This window comes from Esox lucius, chromosome 1, assembly GCF_011004845.1.
Source record: "Esox lucius isolate fEsoLuc1 chromosome 1, fEsoLuc1.pri, whole genome shotgun sequence".
NCBI lineage: Eukaryota > Metazoa > Chordata > Actinopteri > Esociformes > Esocidae > Esox > Esox lucius.
This window is the reverse complement of record NC_047569.1, coordinates 43,065,465-43,085,655: the sequence shown is the minus strand read 5'-3', so window position 1 is coordinate 43,085,655 and position 20,191 is coordinate 43,065,465. Positions and strand designations below refer to the sequence as shown.

At 43.6% G+C, this 20,191-nt stretch overlaps 1 protein-coding gene across 1 annotated transcript in view; it reads right to left on the bottom strand.

Annotated features, from left to right (window-relative positions):
• Nucleotides 1–20,191, bottom strand: part of gbe1b (glucan (1,4-alpha-), branching enzyme 1b) — a 105,458-nt gene that overhangs the window by 56,922 nt on the left and 28,345 nt on the right. The window contains exons 6-9 of the mRNA XM_034291651.1: nucleotides 19,701–19,791; nucleotides 18,094–18,303; nucleotides 1,814–1,929; nucleotides 195–322 (exon numbers count right to left, since the gene is read on the bottom strand). Of these exons, the coding sequence (XP_034147542.1) occupies nucleotides 195–322; nucleotides 1,814–1,929; nucleotides 18,094–18,303; nucleotides 19,701–19,791 (545 nt within the window). The remainder of the gene's footprint in view (nucleotides 1–194; nucleotides 323–1,813; nucleotides 1,930–18,093; nucleotides 18,304–19,700; nucleotides 19,792–20,191) is intronic.

Sequence of the window (20,191 nt, the reverse complement as noted above, 5' to 3'; positions counted from 1 at the left end):
CAGATGAAAAACAGATTCAGAAAACAGTCCTTGACAAATCCTATGAACACATTGAGAACAGTCTTCATAGTTATAGAGTCAAAGGCTATTACCAGACTTGTTGGCCATTATGAAAGTCTAAATGTATAGCTTTAATAGACTGATGAAACTATGTGGCTGCCTGCTGCCGACCCCGAGGCTGGTACTAGGGTTACCTCTGCTATGGTAATGCAGTCTGGATAGAGGGTATGCAGGATATGATTAGCCGTCATCAGGTACACCAAAGAGTCCTCATCCACCTGCAGCCCAAAGTACTCTGAATAGTCTCCACTGAAACCGCTGCCTGAGGACAGATGAGTTAACATCAACCAGAGGTTAGTGTTTACATGTTAAAGCAAAAGGAGCTACAACCACTACACTGAATACACCAGAAGCAGGTGAATACACCAGGGGGTTTTAATGGAAATGTTGGCCCATTCAGGTGAGTGTTAGGTAGCGTGCTGGATACCTATGTTGATCTCTGGTTCCTCTTTATTTATGTTGGGTAATCATTTCATAATATAAAACATTTTCTTTGGGGAGAAACAAGATGATTGCGGGTTGAACATTTGTTTTTTGAGAGTATTTTTTTGTTGTGAGTGTTTTGTTGCGTGTGTGTGAAAACATTTGATCAAATTAAAGAGAAATCCTGTCATATCTGTGTGTGTGTGTGTCTTTCTGTTTCTGTCTGGCAATGTCTGTGGTGGTTTGTCATTCTGTGTTTGTCTATTTGTCTGTCTGTAAGGTCGTGGACAAAATTGACGCCCTTGCAACTGCAAATAATGCACAATGTCCTCTAGAAAACAGTTCAAAATATTACGGTATCCATTTACTTATTTCTTGGGTTTGCAGTTGAACAAAACCAAAATAAATAATTTAGTAAATCATAGATATTAGAGAAATGATAGAGAAATACTGAAAATGATTTCTAACAGGTTATTCTTCTTTACTTTTGAACTGAATTTACCTAAGGCGAGTTCATGCAATGTGAAACCCACCCATTCAAACAGTGTGAATAAAGAAAAGGACTCATTCTCCTGCTTTTTGTCTGAACTGTGTGAACTGCAATAAGCATGGAGAAAATAAAGAACAAGAGAATTGTCTGAGGTCTGACAAGATTATACCCAAACATGGACAATCTCAAGGCTGCAAGTCCATTTTCAGAGACCTTGATGTTCCTGTTTCCACGGTACATAATGTTACCAAGTTTACAGGGACTTAAGCCCTTGATGGAAACTTGATGGAAGACTGCAGTGAATTACAATTTGAATTGAACCTTGATCAACTGCCACACAGATTCTGTTCAAATCTGCCAATACAGAAGTGCAGAAACTGCATCCATGACTATAGGAAGACCTTGATTGTAGATATTTTCTGATTTAAAGGGATATTTAACATTTTAAATTAAAAAAGGGTCTGTAAAATTAGCAGCAAAATAAAAAACGTGGAGAAACAAAATAAAAAAACTGTCAATTTCAACTTATTGGAGACATTTGAGTTATCTGGAAAGTGCAAGGGGGCCAATATCTTTGTCTTCAACAACAAATCAGACCCCTCCACCTTGGACTTAATGGCTTGGTTTATCTGACATGCACTGACGTGTGACCTCATACAGACTGGCGTATGCCTTTCTAATGTTCAATCAATGCAACAGGACTACAGTCAAGTTCTAGAGAAATCACAAGGATGATCAAAGGACACAGAATGCCTCTCAGCTCTATTTGGAATGGTTAATGGTATAATGGAGTTTTGAATGTCCTAATGCTGGCATCCGTCAGAGTACACATGGCCTCACCAATGCCGTGGTGGTGATACAGCATGGATGTGACGCCGTCGAACCTGAATCCATCAAAACGATACTCCTCCATCCACCACCGCAGGTTAGACAGCAAGAACCTCTGGACCTCCCAGCTGGACAGACAAAAAGAGAGAAACAGAAAAGGACAAATAGGCACAGAGAGAGAGAGAGAGGGAGAGAGAAAGAGAGAATGAAAGACAGTGAGAGAAAGAGACATACAGAGACCAAAAGACAAGAGATTGTGAGAAAAAGGCAGAGACAGACCACAGGAATCTAAGGTCAGAAAACAAGATGTTCTGATTTTCCGAAAGGTGACATCTGGTTGTGATCCAGTTGGTGGATGTAGCTCAGACCAGGACAAAATACAGACCGCAGAAACTCTCAGAAACTCTTCAGATCTCTCAGCTCAGAAGACTTGCTATGATTAAACACCAGTCCCAATGTTTTACATTGCATGTGTTTATGTGATGGGGGACCGAGGTCAGTCTGAATGATACGTGACGGGGGACCGGGGTCAGTCTGAATGATACGTGACGGGGGACCGGGGTCAGTCTGAATGATACGTGACGGGGGACCGGGCTCAGTCTGAATGATACGTGACGGGGGACCGGGGTCAGTCTGAATGATACGTGACGGGGGACCGGGGTCAGTCTGAATGATACGTGACGGGGGACTGGGGTCAGTCTGAATGATATGCTGAGATACACATTTGGATGGCTGAGCTGCTGATCTAGTTGCTGCCTGATGATTCCTGCCATCAAGGCCCCAGCCCACCTTGTCATCCCTGTCCTTGCCCACCTTGTCATCCCTGTCCTTGTCCACCTTGTCATCCCTGTCCTTGTCCACCTGGTCGTCCCTGTCCTTGTCCACCTGGTCGTCCCTGTCCTTGTCCACCTGGTCGTCCCTGTCCTTATCCACCTGGTCGTCCCTGTCCTTGCCCACCTGGTCGTCCCTGTCCTTATCCACCTGGTCGTCCCTGTCCTTATCCACCTGGTCGTCCCTGTCCTTATCCACCTGGTCGTCCCTGTCCTTGTCCACCTGGTTGTGCATCTGCTCTGGATACTGTCCTGGAGCAGGGTTGAAAAACACTGCTATAAGCATTGCAGTGGCCTTATGGGCCTGGTAGTGAAAGGCTGTTATGTTCAGGCCCGGTGGGATCACCTGCTGGTGGCCTGAGGAAGGAGCAGCAGTACAACGATGCTGACCTGCTCAAGTACCACTGAATGCAATGTGCAGTTTGGGGCGGAGCTCAATGTGGGCGGAGTCAAACATTACAAGTCTGTCGTTCCTTGCAACAATAACAGTAGCTTGTCTCAAACACAGCATGAAGCAAAATGTGTAACAACACATGCTGGTACCAATTTATATATTTCTTACGATATTCAAAAATTAAAAATGTTTGAATTCAAAGTGTGCCTTGCACTAACGGGTGTGTTTCTACAGTGTGTGAGACTGTCAAACCTAAAAAAAAAGATGGGTGGGGTCAAACATGGGCGGAGAATAATATTTGATTCCACTCACATTGAGCCCCAAACTGCACACTGCAAAAAAATTCTAACACTACTGTTGTTTGCTCCTTGGGGTTTAAGGCCAGGTGTTTTGTAAAAGCACTTTGTGACATCTGCTGATGTAAAAAGGGCTTTATAAATACATTTGATTGATTGATTGACTTAAATAAAAATAAGCTGCATGGTAGAGTTGCCAGAAAGGAGCCTTTACTGCACCAATGCCACAAAAAAGCCCATTTACAACATGCCCGACAACACCTTGACACACCTTACAGCTCAAGCGTTATGGTCACAGCCATAAGCCATTTGATTGTGGGATTGTTGAGATTGCGGATTGTTGAAGTGCTTTACGCTGCCTGCTCTTACCTACCTGGCTACGTGCCAAACTTTTTTCGAATTTACTCTATATAAACTAATTGGTCAAAATTCTATTTTAAGAGTTTTACCAACACAATATTTTTATCTGTTGACATATTACCCAACTTTACTACACCGGGACTCTTTTTGGACATAATTAACGGAACTACTCACCCCTGAACACCCGAGGCTAAGTATCATTAAAATGCCTTATCACTGTAATTGTTGTAGCAACACGGAGGAGAACTATCGTCTTCAGTTAAAGATAGCAGAGTTAGAGGCTCGGCTTCTGACACAAATGTCAGGCAAGGATTATGCTAGTGTAGAAATAGAAAAAACTGCGTCTGTGCCACCAGGAAGAAACTATAGTGTTGTTAGGCCCCCGGCACAGCTCCTGCAGCCAGGCAAGAACTTTCTCTTGGTCACTGGGAAGAAATGCCGTCGACCAGTTAAACCTGAATCGTTGCTAAATCCAACTGAGAATTTCAACAGGTTTTCCCCACTGGAGTCGGAGTCAAGGCCCGAGCCGTCTTCAGAGGGGAATGATCGGCAGGCATTTTCTACCAGTGGCCTTGAAAAACTGTAAACTTCAGTCATTGGCAATTCTATTACCCGCAGTATTAGACTAAAGAATCAGCCGGCGATCGTACACTGTTTACCGGGGGGCAGAGCCACCGACGTATCCGCAAATCTGGGGTTGGTGCTAGCGAAGTCTAAAACTGGCAAGTATAGAGAGTACAGAGATATTGTTTTTCATGTTGGCACCAACGACGTTAGGATGAAAGTAAGAGGTTACGAAGCAGAACATAGCATCAGCGTGTAAACTAGCTAGAAAGATGTGTCGGCATCGAGTAATTGTCTCTGGCCCCCTCCCAGCTAGGGGTGGTGACGAGCTCTACAGCAGACTTGCGCAACTTAATCGCTGGCTGAAAACGGAGTTCTGCCCGTCACAGGAGGTAGAGTTTGTAGATAACTGGCTTTCTTTTTGGGACTCTCCCAGAAATAGGGCCAGGCCTGATCTGCTGAGGAGTGAAGGACTCCATCCTAGCTGGAGTGGTGCTCTTCTTTTATCTAGGAACATTGACAGGAGTCTCACTCCTATAGCCTTAACATGAGATAGGGTGCAGGTCAGGCCGCAGGCTGTTAGCCAGCTTGCTAGCATAGTAGAGTCTGTCGATAGCGTAGCCAGAGTAGTTAGTACAGCTTTACCTATTGTCACTGTGACTCGTTCCAGGCTGAGAACATTTAAACAAGGTAGTGCTAACAAAAAAAACCTTATTAAGATAAAGCCTTCCTCCGCCTCGGTCACAAATTAAAAAAAAAATGACTATCACCTCACATCTCAAAATGGGACTCCTAAATGTTAGATCCCTTGCTCCAAAGGCAGTTGCCGTAAATGAATTAATGTCTGACCATAGACTAGATGTTATTGGTTTATGTGAAACGTGGCTAAAGCCTAATGAATTCACTGCCTTAAATGAGGCCTCTCCTCCTGGCTATACTAGTGATCATATCCCTCGTGCATCCCAAAAAGGAGGGGGTGTTGCTAATATTTATGACAGTAAATATAAATGTACTCTCAAACATATCACTGAGTTTCATTCTTTTGAAGTTTTACTAATGAAAGTTAACCAGGCCAATAAATCGTTTTACATAGCTACTATTTATAGGCCCCCCGGGCCGTACACAAGGTTCCTCACTGAGTTTCCAGAATTCTTGTCTAACCTTGTAGTCATGGCAGAAAGTATTCTAATTTTTGGCGAATTCTATATTCATATGGAAAAGTCCAATGATCCTCTTCAAAAAACCTTTGAAGCCATAATTGACTCAATTGGTTTTATCCAACATGTCTCAGGTCAAACACATTGCCACAATCACACCTTAGATTTAGTCCTGTCACGAGAAATCGATACTGTAGATCTAATAATTTCCCCCCAAAATCCTGGATTATCGGATCACTGTCTTATTACATTTACCGTTAAAACAAGAAATCCACTTGCTCCGCAAACAATGAGTTTCAAAAGCCGTACTATAAATTCTCAGACTACAAATAAATTCCTCGATATTCTTACAAGTTCGCTCATTAACGACAGAGTAAATAAATCTGTAAACGATCAAATCGAGGATCTAAACTCAATACTGCGAAATACATTAGACACAGTTGCAAAACTAAAGAAATACGCAACAAGAAACTTGCTCCCTGGTACACAGACAATACTAGAGCACTTAAGCAAGCCTCCAGAAAATTGGAGCGAAAGTGGCGCTCCACCAAGTTGAAAGTATTTAGACTAGCCTGGATAGACAGTACACCACAATACCGAAGATCACTCACGTCTGCTCGATCAGCTTATTTCTCCAACCTGATTGGGGTAAACATTCCAAAATTTCTCTTTGATACTGTTGCAAAGTAAAAAAAAAATCAAAGCATAGCAAGCGAAGTGGGTCTTCATTTTAGTTGTAATGAATTCATGAACTACTTTGATGAAAAGATCATCACCATTAGAAAGCAAATAACTGACTCCTACTTAAATAGTTATGGTCCTCAAAATCTCAGTTGTCCTAAAAATTTCCTGAACCTCCCTGACCAGATTTCAATGGGGAAATCTTTTGATACCGTATCGCTTGACACATTTACTAAATTTGTAATGAGTTCTAAACCCACAAACTCTCAGCTAGACCTGATTCCAACAAAATTACTTAAGAAGCTATTTCCTGTGCTAGGTCAGCCAATGCTGAACATAAATTGCTCCCTTTCCTCCGGATGTGTACTAAACTCACAAAAAATAGCGGAAATTAAGCCTCTTCTATCCATCCATCCATCCATCTTCTACCGCTTATCCGGGGCTGGGTCGCGGGGGCAGCAGTCTAAGCAGGGATGCCCAGACTTCCCTCTCCCCAGACACTTCCTCTAGCTCTTCCGGGGGGACACCGAGGCGTTCCCAGGCCAGCCGGGAGACATAGTCCCTCCAGCGTGTCCTAGGTCTTCCCCGGGGTCTCCTCCCGGTGGGACGGGACCGGAACACCTTCCCAGGAAGGCGTTCCGGAGGCATCCGAAACAGATGCCCAAGCCACCTCAGCTGACCCCTCTCGATGTGGAGGAGCAGCGGCTCTACTCTGAGCTCCTCCCGGGTGACCGAGCTTCTCACCCTATCTCTAAGGGATCGCCCAGCCACCCTGCGGAGAAAACTCATTTCGGCCGCCTGTATCCGGGATCTTGTCCTTTCGGTCATGACCCAAAGCTCATGACCATAGGTGAGAGTAGGAACGTAGATTGACTGGTAAATCGAGAGCTTCGCCTTGCGGCTCAGCTCTTTCTTCACCACGACAGACCGATACATCGACTGCATTACTGCAGAAGCTGCACCGATCCGTCTGTCAATCTCCCGTTCCATCCTTCCCTCACTCGTGAACAAGACCCCTAGATACTTAAACTCCTCCACTTGAGGCAGGCACTCTCCACCAACCTGAAGTGGGCCTCTTCTAAGAAAATTCAATCTGGATCCCGACATATTAAACAATTATAGGCCAATATCGAACCTCCCGTTCCTCTCAAAAATCTTAGAAAAATGTGTTTCCCAACAACTGAATGCCTTCCTAAAGACAAATAACATTTATGAAATACTCCAGTCCGGTTTCAGATCCCATCATAGTTCTGAGACTGCACTCGTGAAGGTAACAAATGACCTTCTAATGGCCTCAGACAAAGGTTCCGCATCTGTCCTGTTGCTTCTTGATCTTCGTGCTGCTTTTGACACTATTGATCACTCCCTTCTCTTAGAGAGACTGGAAACCCATATTGGGTTTCCAAGTTCTAGCCTGGTTTAAATCTTATTTATCTGAAAGATATCAGTTTGTTAGTGTGTATGGCATATCCTCTGACAAGTCAAAGGTATGCTTTGGTGTTCTTCAAGGCTCGGTTCTGGGCCCATTATTGTTCTCACTATATATGCTCCCTCTGGGCGATGTAATCCGAAATCACAATGTAAACTTTCACTGTTACGCTGATGACACACAGTTATATATTTCCATGAAGCATGGAGAAGCCCCTAAATTAGCTACTTTGGAAGCATGCATTTCAGATATTAGGAAGTGGATGACAGAGAATTTCTTGCTCTTAAACTCAAGGAAAACAGAAACGTTTGTTTTAGGACCCAAGAAACAAAGAGCGTTGTTAGCAGATCTCACTGTGAACCTCGACAGCTGCATGGTTGTATCCCAAAAAACTGTAAAAAACACCTCTCCTTTGAAGAACATATAAAATATGTCTTAAGAGTTGCTTATTTTCATCTTCGAAACATTGCAAAAAAATTTAAACTTTCTATCAAAAACTGATGCAGAAAAATGTATCCATGCTTTCATTACTTCTAGACTAGATTACTGCAATGCTCTTCCCTCTGGTTATCCAGACAAATTAATAAATAAACTTCAATTAGTGCTGCACACGGCTGCTAGAATCCTAAATAGAACAAATAAAAATGTACGCATTACTCCTGTCCTAGCGTCCTTACACTGGCTGCCTGTTAGGGTTAGGGCTGATTTTAAGGATTTACTCTTAACCTATAAATCAATACATGGACTTGCTCCTACTTACCTTGCTGAAATGATCCAGCCATACATACTTACACGTAACCTACGATCGCAAGATGCAGGCCTTTTAATTGTACCTAGAATTTCTAAACAAACAGCTGGCGGCAGGGCCTTCTCTCATAGAGCTCCACTACTGTGGAATGATCTGCCAATTAAGGTTAGAAATGCATCTCTACAGCACGGTTTATAATTAGGTGTAGCCTGGCCCGGGGCGTGAAGGTGACCAGTAGGCTTGATACTGTCCACCCTCGCTGTCTTGCCAGGTGGGCTCTCGTCGCCACTGGGATGCCCTCCCTCCAATGCCTTTCGGGGGAAGAGTCACAGGCTTGTTGTTGTCTCTCTGTTGTGCACTTGTGCAATTGGGCTGAACGCTGCTGGCAATACTCGGCCCACTTTCAGGGGGGTTGCGGTTGGTGGGTGTCCCTTTGGTTGATGCCTGGCAATGTGGGTGGATTGATTTCCTGCCTGTTGGGCCTTGTGTGGGGTCTCCCCCGGGTAGGGCCACAGTGTCGCCGGACCCCCCCGTCTCAGTTCCAAGGTGTTATGCTGCTATATTATTGTGCTGGGGGATATGAGGAATGCACTTCCTAACTTTTCTCAGTTTCCTCCAGTTTTAAATTTTAGGAAGAGATGAGGTCCTGGTCCACACCTGCGGAGTACCTGGTTTGGGGGGCCCGTTGCTGTCCCTGTACTTTTGAATCAAATAGACTCTGGATTTAGCCAAGAGAAATTTATTTATTATTGTAATTGGACTCTTAATATCTCACCTGGCACAGCCAGAAGAGGACTGGTCACCCCTCTGAGCCTGGGTCCTCTCTAGGTTTCTTTCTAAAATTCGGCCTTCTTAGGGAGTTTTTCCTAGCCACTGAAATCCAACACTACTGTTGTTTGCTCCTTGGGGTTTAAGGCCGGGTGTCTCTGTAAAGCACTTTGTGACAACTGCTGTTGTAAAAAGGGCTTTATAAATAAATTTGATTGATTGATTGATAAGCGCTATGTTTGGAGAGGGGTCAACAAGGCCAAATAGTGAACAGAATACCATCCTCACTGTGAAGAACAGTGGTGGCTCACTGATGTTTTGGGGTTGTGTGAGCTCTAAAGGCACAGGGAATCTTGTGAAAATGTATGGCAAGATGAATGCAGCATGTTATCAGAAAATACTGGCAGACAATTGTTATGGACATTTTGAACTAAGGTGCATTTGAGAAATGTCTGTCTTTCCATTGGCTGGTCTGAAAATATACGTCTGTATAATATCAGAGGATTATTAGGTATTTGGGCCATGTCCTCCTGCCTAGACAAAGAAGGTGTCAGTCCTTTCTATTCCTTAGGAATGTAGGTGAGAGGGATCTGGTATTTGTTCTAGGGGGGCATCCTTGACCGGCACCAGCAGATTATAGGGTTAATCGTAAATCTGCCCATCTGTATCCCTTTAGTGTCTCTGTTGTTTGTCCAGATGCTTAAGGTCCCCTTCAAGGGTTGAGAAAGTTAACCAGATGGGGCAGGACAACATGTCCCTTGTATCAAGCCCAGGACATGTGATAGAACAGAGGGAATGTGTTTCATTGACAAGACAGATGGGCAACAACTTACCACACCCCTTTTCTATGTATACTGTTGAATGACCTGTATGGAGTTAGAGGCTCCTCAGACGATTATGTTTGTAAGCGGTTGACGCGTCTCTCTCATTTGCAAATGATTAATAAACTGTTAATTTGTGCCAAGAGTATTTCGTCTCTGTACTTCCTTCTTAAAGAGTTCTGATCGATAAAATTACCATCACACAATTTGCATTCTTCTGCACATGCTCTTGGACTCCAGCACAACAATGACCCTAAGCACAAGGCCAAGTTGACCCTCCAGTGGTTACAGCAGAAAAAGGTGAAGGTTCTGGAGTGGCCATCACAGTCTCCTGACCTTAATATCATCGAGCCACTCTGGGGAGATCTCAAACGTGCGGTTCAAGCAAGACGACCAAAGACTGCATGATCTGGAGGCATTTTGCCAAGACGAATGGGCAGCTATACCACCTACAAGAATGTGGGGCCTCATGGAGACCTATTACAAAAGACTGCACGCTGTCATTTATGCTAAAGGGGGCAACACACAGTATTTAGAACTAAGGGTATGCAGACTTTTGAACAGGGGTCAGTAATTTTTTTTCTTGTGCCATTCTGTTATGACCTACAGTTGAATGTTAGTCCCACAAGAAATAAAAGATGTGTTTTGCCTGCTCACTCATGTTTTCTTTACAAATAGTACATGTATTACCAATTCTACAAGGGTATGCAAACTATTGAGCAAAACTGTATCTCACAAACTGCCTCATCTTTGTTTAATTTAAAGTGCTCCCACACAGTTGTGCTCTTCAGCATTTTGTCTTCCCTTTAAGTCCAGAAATACACTGCACGCGTAGGGATCACTGACCCCTAAGTTCCAATGCACATATCACGCAATTGAAGCTTCAACTGCTGTCATTTGTGCCTGCTACACGAGGCACATTACCGTTCAACAACAAGTGCCTAACTCTTGTGTACAATGAATATATGCATAGCAACAACTGCTTGCATACCAATACTAGAGGGCCAAGGTGAACTGAAGCGTAACATTCACTGCAGTGAGTGAGAAGGATGTCAGATGTGCTCGAAAAATGTATTTGGCAGTTCACCTTTATTGATAGCATTTAGTTTGTTAAAAAAAATTAAAAAGAATATCCAAATAGTGAAAATGGAATACCTACCCAACACACGGAATTCAGAATATTTGAATATAACGGTGAATGTTATGGGATGTGGGGTATATGGTATAGAGTGTAGAGTATATCGTAAAGGTTGGAGGTTATACAGTACAGGGTCGGTGGCCCATTTAGATGACACATACATCGTCTGTGCCATTAGTGCCAAACACTGGTGTTTAACCCTAAAGCGTAGAAATGTTTCTGTTTCCCCTGACACGGGCCAGCACCAGTCGGCTACTAGTCCATGGTAGATTGGCCCAGCTCTCACTTGGTGCTAAGCCCCGACTTTAGGGTGGTGTTTGTGGGTTGACACGTTACAAGCGGCGAAAATGCTGCATGTTGTGCTATTCGAATAGCGATGTGTATTGTAACCAATCTAACAAACAGATTCCTGATCAAATATATACAAAGCAATAGTACCGGGAAGCAAAGATGTACAACAGATAGAGTTGGAACGTCTGAAGGTGGTACGATGCCATTGACCCAATGGAAAATGCTTCATGTTGTGCTACTCGAATAGCGACATGTATTATATGCATGGTCTTTGGGCTTATCGTAGTAGTTTTCATCCAATCTGACAAACAGATCTCTGATGAAATAAAGAAAGTAAAGCAACAGTACAAGGAAGCAAAGACAAACAAAGGAAAGAGTTGGAACAACCGACGGTGGTAAAATGTAATTGACTCAATGGAAAAACAGAGCGCTAAGACCGATAACAACCCAACAATTACCTATGAATACTCCCAAATCCTTGTATTAAACAGAAAATAGTTTTCACAAAATAATGAATAATGAATACACTGGCTTACAGTTGCAGTATCACGAGTGTAGGTGGAGAAGGAGCCAGTCTTTAAAGAAGAAATACGTTTTCTCTCAAGTTCAAACACTGTATTATAAACAAACTAAGCATGGCGATATTATTATTTTACTACCAGAAAATTATCACCTTTTATTTTTCGTAACAGGAAAACCAAATCGCGTTGACAGTTTACTCCTCCCTCCCCACCTGAGCCCCTCCATAAACCCTTGGTACCAAAGGTACAGTATAGTTGAAACAGGAAAGTCTAGAGCCAACATTAGCATACATCATCGGTGTAGCCCTGGTGCCGGGGTAAAGCACCAGTGGAAATGCAGCAGAGAATCATTTAGATTTAATGTTTATTAACTGAAGCCAGAGGGAGAAAGATCTGATTCTGTCAGGTCATGTGTTGAAACATCTTAGATGGTGAGGTGTTTTACCATCAGAAGCTGTGTTAGTCATTTGCATACTACTGCATACTTCTAACCAATCAGATTCACCCTCATCCACCAAACAACTGCAGTGTCTTTGCGTATAAATTCATCAAAGACTATTTCCTGAGACAGTGCATTTGTTCTCTTAATAGTTTGTGTGAGCGCACGTTTCAACCTTGACTGGAGGGGTGTTTTTTTTTTATTCTAATTACAGGGCTCATGTGGAACAGAGACCTTGGTCTCAGCATGGCCCCCTGTCAAAAAAAGGTTAAAGAAAATTAACTGTACTCATTTGATGGCAGAATATTACTCCCTGTGAAACCTCATTCATGAGCATATGATAATTTACATTAATTATCTGTAGACACATCCGTCCAGTAATCATGTCAGGATCTCGTGATGTCAATGAGGGACATAGACAGGATACCTTCCAGCCAGAAGAAAACATAATGAAAAGGACCCATACCACCAAAGGCTGGCCTCAAGCGTCCTAACAACTGACCCATACCACCAAAGGCTGGCCTCAAGCCTCCTAACAACTGACCCATACCACCAAAGGCTGGCCTCAAGCCTCCTAACAACTGACCCATACCACCAAAGGCTGGCCTCAAGCCTCCTAACAACTGACCCATACCACCAAAGGCTGGCCTCAAGCCTCCTAACAACTGACCCATACCACCAAAGGCTGGCCTCAAGCCTCCTAACAACTGACCCATACCACCGGGGCTCTCATGGTACTGTATAAAAGGAAATTAATGTGGAATACTAGTGTCCTGTCTACAGGAGTTATTCTACATCAAGCAGCCTCACACAACAGAGAGGGACAGGCTACTGCTCCTATCAGCCAATTCAGAGGCATTGCTTCACTAGCTACAGTTTCATTGACGGTTATAAATGTGAATACATACATGAAAAATAAGCTTTTCAAGTTCCCCTGGCATTGACCCAGCTGTCAGTTTAGATTCCTAATGTTTACATTTATTTGACCCTGTGTTTTCTATCCAACAGGAAAACACAGTGGACGTGTTTATCGCTGCATCAATTACTGAACCTTCCAACCCTCCAGACAGACCTATGTAGTGGACTACAGCATATAGGGCTGTTGGTATCCAAACAGTTCCAATATAGAGTGTCAAGTTGGGGGGCAGGGTGGTGATGAGGGAGGGAACACAGCCACTAGTTAACACACACACCCACACCCGCCATACACACAGACCCCTACACACACACGCACACCCCCCCCATACACACACACACACACACACACACACCCCCATACACACACACACACACACACACACACACCCCCATACACACCCCCCCATACACTCACCCCCATACACACACACACTCACCCCCATACACACACACACACACCCCCATACACACAGACCCCTACACACACACGCACACCCCCCCCATACACACACACACACACACACACACACACCCCAATACACACACACCCACACACACACCCCCATACACACCCCCCATACACTCACCCCCATACACACACACACACTCACCCCCATACACACACACACACACCCCCATACACACACACACACACACACTCACCCCAATACACACACACACACACACACACACACACTCACCCCCATACACACACTCACCCCCATACACACACACACACACTCACCCCCATACACACACACACACACTCACCCCCATACACACACACACACACACACACACACACCCATACACACACACACACACACACACACCCATACACACACACACACACCCCCATACACACAAACTCACCCATACACACACACACACCCACACACACCCACACTCACCCACACACACCCACACCCACACACCCATTCACACACACACACCCACACACACCCATTCACACACACACACCCACACACACACACCCACACACACACATACACACACACTCACCCATACACACACACACACACACATACACACACACACACACACACACACACACACCCATACACACACACACACCCATACACACACACACCCATACACACACACACACCCATACACACACACACACACACTCACCCATACACACACACACACACCCATACACACACACACCCATACACACACTCACCCATACACACACTCATCCATACACACACACACACACACACACCCATACACACACACACACCCATACACACACACACACACACACTCACCCATACACACACACTCACCCATACACACACACACACCCATACACTCATCCATACACACACACACACACACACACCCATACACACACACTCACCCATACACACACACACACCCATACACTCATCCATACACACACACACACACACACCCATACACACACACCCATACACACACACACACACACACACACACACACACCCATACACACACCCATACACACACACACACTCACCCATACACACACACACACACACTCACCCATACACACACACATACACTCACCCATACACACACACATACACTCACCCATACACACACACACACACAAACACTCACCCATACACACACACACACACACACACACAAACACTCACCCATACACACACACACAAACACTCACCCATACACACACACACACACAAACACTCACCCATACACACACACAAACACTCACCCATACACACACACAAACACTCACCCATACACACACAAACACTCACCCATACACACACACAAACACTCACCCATACACACACAAACACTCACCCATACACACACACAAACACTCACCCATACACACACAAACACTCACCCATACACACACACAAACACTCACCCATACACACACAAACACTCACCCATACACACACACAAACACTCACCCATAGGTGGTCATAATGTTATGGCTGATCGGTGTACATACACACATCAATGCACAAACACACACTCATCCATACTTACATGACACCCCCAAACACACCCACACACTATTAACTATAATGTTTTAGAACACACAGATAATAGCCTGCTTTCAGTCGTTCGGATGTTTTAAATGCAGCTCGTGGCTTCTCCTCTCTCAACATGAGTTGGTATTCAGGGGAGTTCAGCTCTCTAGTCCTGAAGATACATTCATGTCTGAAATGTGCAGAAGCAAAGCGCTGCTGGTGGAGGAAAGGGCTAAAGAAGGCAGAGAGTGCTTTATATAAGTGATTCAAAAGCAGCAGTGGTACCCCTGTCCAGAAAATATCCATACAGACTGTCCCTCTGCCTGACCGGAAACATATCCATACAGACTGTCCCTCTGCCTGACCGGAAACATTTCCATACAGAATGTCCCTCTGCCTGACCGGAACATATCCATACAGACTTTCCCTCTTTCTGACCGGAAACATATCCATACAGACTGTCCCTCTGCCTGACCGGAAACATATCCATACAGACTGTCCCTCTGCCTGACCGGAACATATCCATACAGAATGTCCCTCTGCCTGACCGAAAACATATCCATACAGAATGTCCCTCTGCCTGACCGGAAACATATCCATTGTGATGGAAATTCCATGTATCGACACTCGGAGTAAGGGACACAGACAAAATTCTCTTTGTACATTATAACTATTTTATTAAGTATTATCCACAGAGACTATTATGAGAGACGCGTCAACCGCTTACACACACATAATCGTCTGAGGAGTCTCTAACTCAATATAGCTCATTCAACTGTATATATCACATAGGAAAAAGGGGTGTGATAAGATGCTGCCATCTGTCTCATGTCAATCAAACACATTCCCTTTGTTCTATCACACAAGTCAAATGCTATCTTCCCCCACCTTATCCTTCCTGCCATAATGTTTACTGTAGTGTTTACCCAAAGGGGCCAACTGACCTTACTCCCCCCAAGGACCACATTCCTGAGGAACAAAAGACTGACACCCTTCTTCTAGGCAGGAGGACATGGCCCAAATACCTGTTAATCCTCTGATATTATACAGACGTGTGTCACAATCAAAGTAAAGATCTACATATCAGCCAAATGGAAAGACAGACATTTCTCGAATGTACCTTAGTTCAAATATACCATAACACCATACAGACTGTCCCTCTGCCTGACCGGAAACATATCCATACAGAATGTCCCTCTGCCTGACCGGAACATATCCATACAGACTGTCCCTCTGCCTGACCGGAAACATATCCATACAGACTGTCCCTCTGCCTGACCGGAAACATATCCATACAGACTGTCCCTCTGTCTGACCGGAACATATCCATACAGATCTGTCCCTCTGCCTGACCGGAACATATCCATACAGATCTGTCCCTCTGTCTGACCGGAAACATATCCATACAGATCTGTCCCTCTGCCTGACCGGAACATATCCATAGACTGTCCCTCTGCCTGACCGGAACATATCCATACAGATCTGTCCCTCTGCCTGACCGGAAACATATCCATACAGATCTGTCTGATTTCTTTTCTTGGCTAAGGTCAAAACACTAACCAACAACACCTACTGTATGAAACAGAGAGACAGAAGGGAGGTGAGAGATATCCATAATATGAGTCAGTAGGAAAATCCACTTAATACTGGGTCTTAGCTTATTGGTCTGGGACACTAATACCGGGCTGAGTCTGACCCTAATGGTCTGGGATACTAATACCGGGCTGAGTCAGACCCTAATGGTCTGGGATACTAATACCGGGCTGAGTCAGACCCTAATGGTCTGGGATACTAATACCGGGCTGAGTCAGACCCTAATGGTCTGGGATACTAATACCGGGCTGAGTCAGACCCTAATGGTCTGGGATACTAATACTGGGCTGAGTCAGACCCTAATGGCCTTTATACTAATGTTATAACACTTTGTTATAACACTGTACATACAGTAGCTAATAACGTAAATGTATGTAATGGCTTTTGATACTTGTGATTTGAAATGTGATTTGATTTTCTATCAAGTTTGTAAATTATTTTGTGGGAGGAAAAGAGGGATAGAAAAGTGAGAGAGATAAAGGGGGGGGCTAGAAGGTGGGGGAGGGAGAAAGAAGGGGAGAGGGGAAAATGGAGGGTGGAGGTAGTGAAAAAGGGAGAGAAAAGGGTATGGGAGGGAAATGGAGAAAGAGGGAGTGAGATGGAGGGAGAGAAACAAAAAAGGGAAAGAGGTGGAGGGACAGAGATAAAGATAGACAGCGGGAGCATTCTAATAAGCCATTTGGTAAAGTCTAAAGCAGTGTTTATTTTTGTGTGTGTGCGGGGGGGGGGGGGGGGGGGGGGGGTGCGAGAGTACTCACTGTTTATGTGTCCCTTTTTCTCTCTGGTTATGTGGTTATGTGTAATCTAGACCCAGGCAGGGTCACATATTAGCGTTTAGAAGGTAATGTGTTTGATTTGTATGCCGTCAGGTCAGTCAGGGTAGTTGGAGTAAATGCACTGAGTAAGGGTTGGGTCTGGAGTGCAGTCAAGGTCATACTGACAGTAGGTAATATTAATATCATTTGGTACACAAATGCCGCTAGCTAACTACAGTAGCAGGATAAAAAAAAAAAAAATGACCAGGAACTTAAACTATGGTTTCTGTAACGTTTCCAGTATCATCATCAAAGCATTAGGAAACAAGAAAGAAAATCATTTTTTAAGCTTAAAATGTCCTGGGGCAAAGGGTTGGGTAGTTTGGCAAACAGTATTTCTAATAATGGAAATCCAGGAGTTAATACCTGGACTAGATTTATGCTGTACTTCCTGCAGTATGTTAATGGACTGACTGATTGGTAAATTTTCTTAGACACACATATCTAGAGTAGTGTAATATATAGATATGTTTTGACTGAATGTTTAGATCATGCATTTCCTGACTCCTACCTGGAGTAGTTGAACAGTCGGCTGTCCCAGAGGGTGTGTTCGCCACGGGGAGGAGAGTGGAAGAAGCAGGAGTCGGAGCCGTCAAAGCGGTTCAGTCCATCCTCTGTGTTCTTAGAGGCATGGCTATGGACCACATCCAACAACACAACAATGTTCAAGGAGTGGGCTGTGTCAATCATCAACTTCAGTTCTTCTGGAGTCCCATAGCGACTAGAGACAGACAAAGGCAAAAAAGTTGGGACAATATTACAGTGCTAGTATGGTATTGTTAGAACAAGAGTAGAAGTCTAATAGATAATATTACAGAACAACACTACAGTATGTTAGGGCTGGTTCTCAGACTAGGTACGTGTGGTACTAGTGAGAGGAGATCTTATCAGAACTTTGCCTTTTAATTAATGTGTCCGTTGCGCTATACTAGCATAGCACTGCATTCTATTATTCAAGTACTTCATTTAAATCAGGAAAAGCTAACCACTTAAAGCATTCTCTTGAAATAAAAACTGTTCCATATTGTATTTGAATAGTGAAGACATCAAAACTATCACATATGGAATCATGTAGTAACTAAAACATTGTTAAAAATTACAGTTCCCATATAGGAACTCATCTGATGTAGCACCATCACTCTCCTTCTGGGTCAAATAGCCCTTACACAGCTTGGAGGTGTGTCTTGGGTCATTGTCCTGTTGAAAATCAAATTATAGTCCCACTAAGCGCAAACCAGAGGGGATATCGCTGCGGAATGCTGTGGTAGAATTCTAGATACATTTCAGTGTCACCGGCAAAGCTCCCCCACACCATCACACCTCCTCTTCAATCCTTCACGATGAGAACCACACATGCAGAGATCATTCGTTCACCCACTCTACGTCTCACAAAGACACAGCGATTGGAACCAAGAATCTCAAAGTTGGACTCATCAGACCAAAGGACTAATGTCAATTTCTCGTGTTTCTCAGTCCAAGCAAGTCTCTTCTGCTCATTGGTGTCCTTCAGTAGTGTATTTTTAGCAGCAAATCGACCATAAAGGCCTGATTCATGCAACCACCTCTGATGCTGAAATGTTTCTGTTAATTGAACTCTGTGAAGCATTTATTTCGTCTTCAATCGGAGTTGCATTTAATTGCCGAATTCTGAGGCTTGTAACTCTAACTTATCCACTGCAGTAAAGGGAACACTGGGTCTTCCTATCCTGTGGCGGTCCTCATTAAATCGAGTTTTATCAAAGCACTTGGTGGTTTTTGTGATTGCACTTGAAGACACTTTCAAAGTTCTCTACATTTTCGGGATTGACTGACCTTCATGTCTTAAAGTAATGACAGACTGTTGTTTCTCTTTTCTGTTCTTGTCATAATACAGACTACTACTGTACAGACATAATGATGGTCTTCTGTATACCAACCCTACCATGTCACAACACAACTAATGATAAAATGCATTAATAAGAAAAGACGTTCTACAAATTAACTTTTAACAAGGCACACTGTTAATCGCAATGCAATCCAGGTGACTACATCATGAAGCTGGTTAAGAGAATGCAAAGAGTGTGCACACCGGTCATCAAGGATGGCTACATTGAAAATCAAATATATTTTTTATTTTACCTGGATGCTGCAAAAAAGCTTGTGACTTGATAACCGAAGCTGGCATAGTAGGCATGCTCCATGATGGCCATCAATTGGATACAGTTGTACCCTGAACGAAAGCAGTCAATGACAGAGAAAATCAGTTGGTCAGTAAATGTATCTGTGAATTTAACAATGATAGAGAGAATGGAAGCGGGAACACAAACATATTTTGTTGTCATCATGACCTGTAGGAAGCCCAACAGGCCTGGGTTTCATCATTCATTTATTGACCATGCATGTGTGTGCACACATGGTGTTATCAAAGAGTGATAACAAGATATATACACATTTGTTTAAGAGCTACTTTGACACACCTTTTAAAAGTAGCTGTAGGCCTATAGAAAATAACCAAAATATAATAATAATAATAATAATAATAATAATAATAATAATAATAATAATAATAATAATAATAATAATAATAATAATGTTTATTTTAGACGAGGCAAAAATGTTGGGTTCCGACA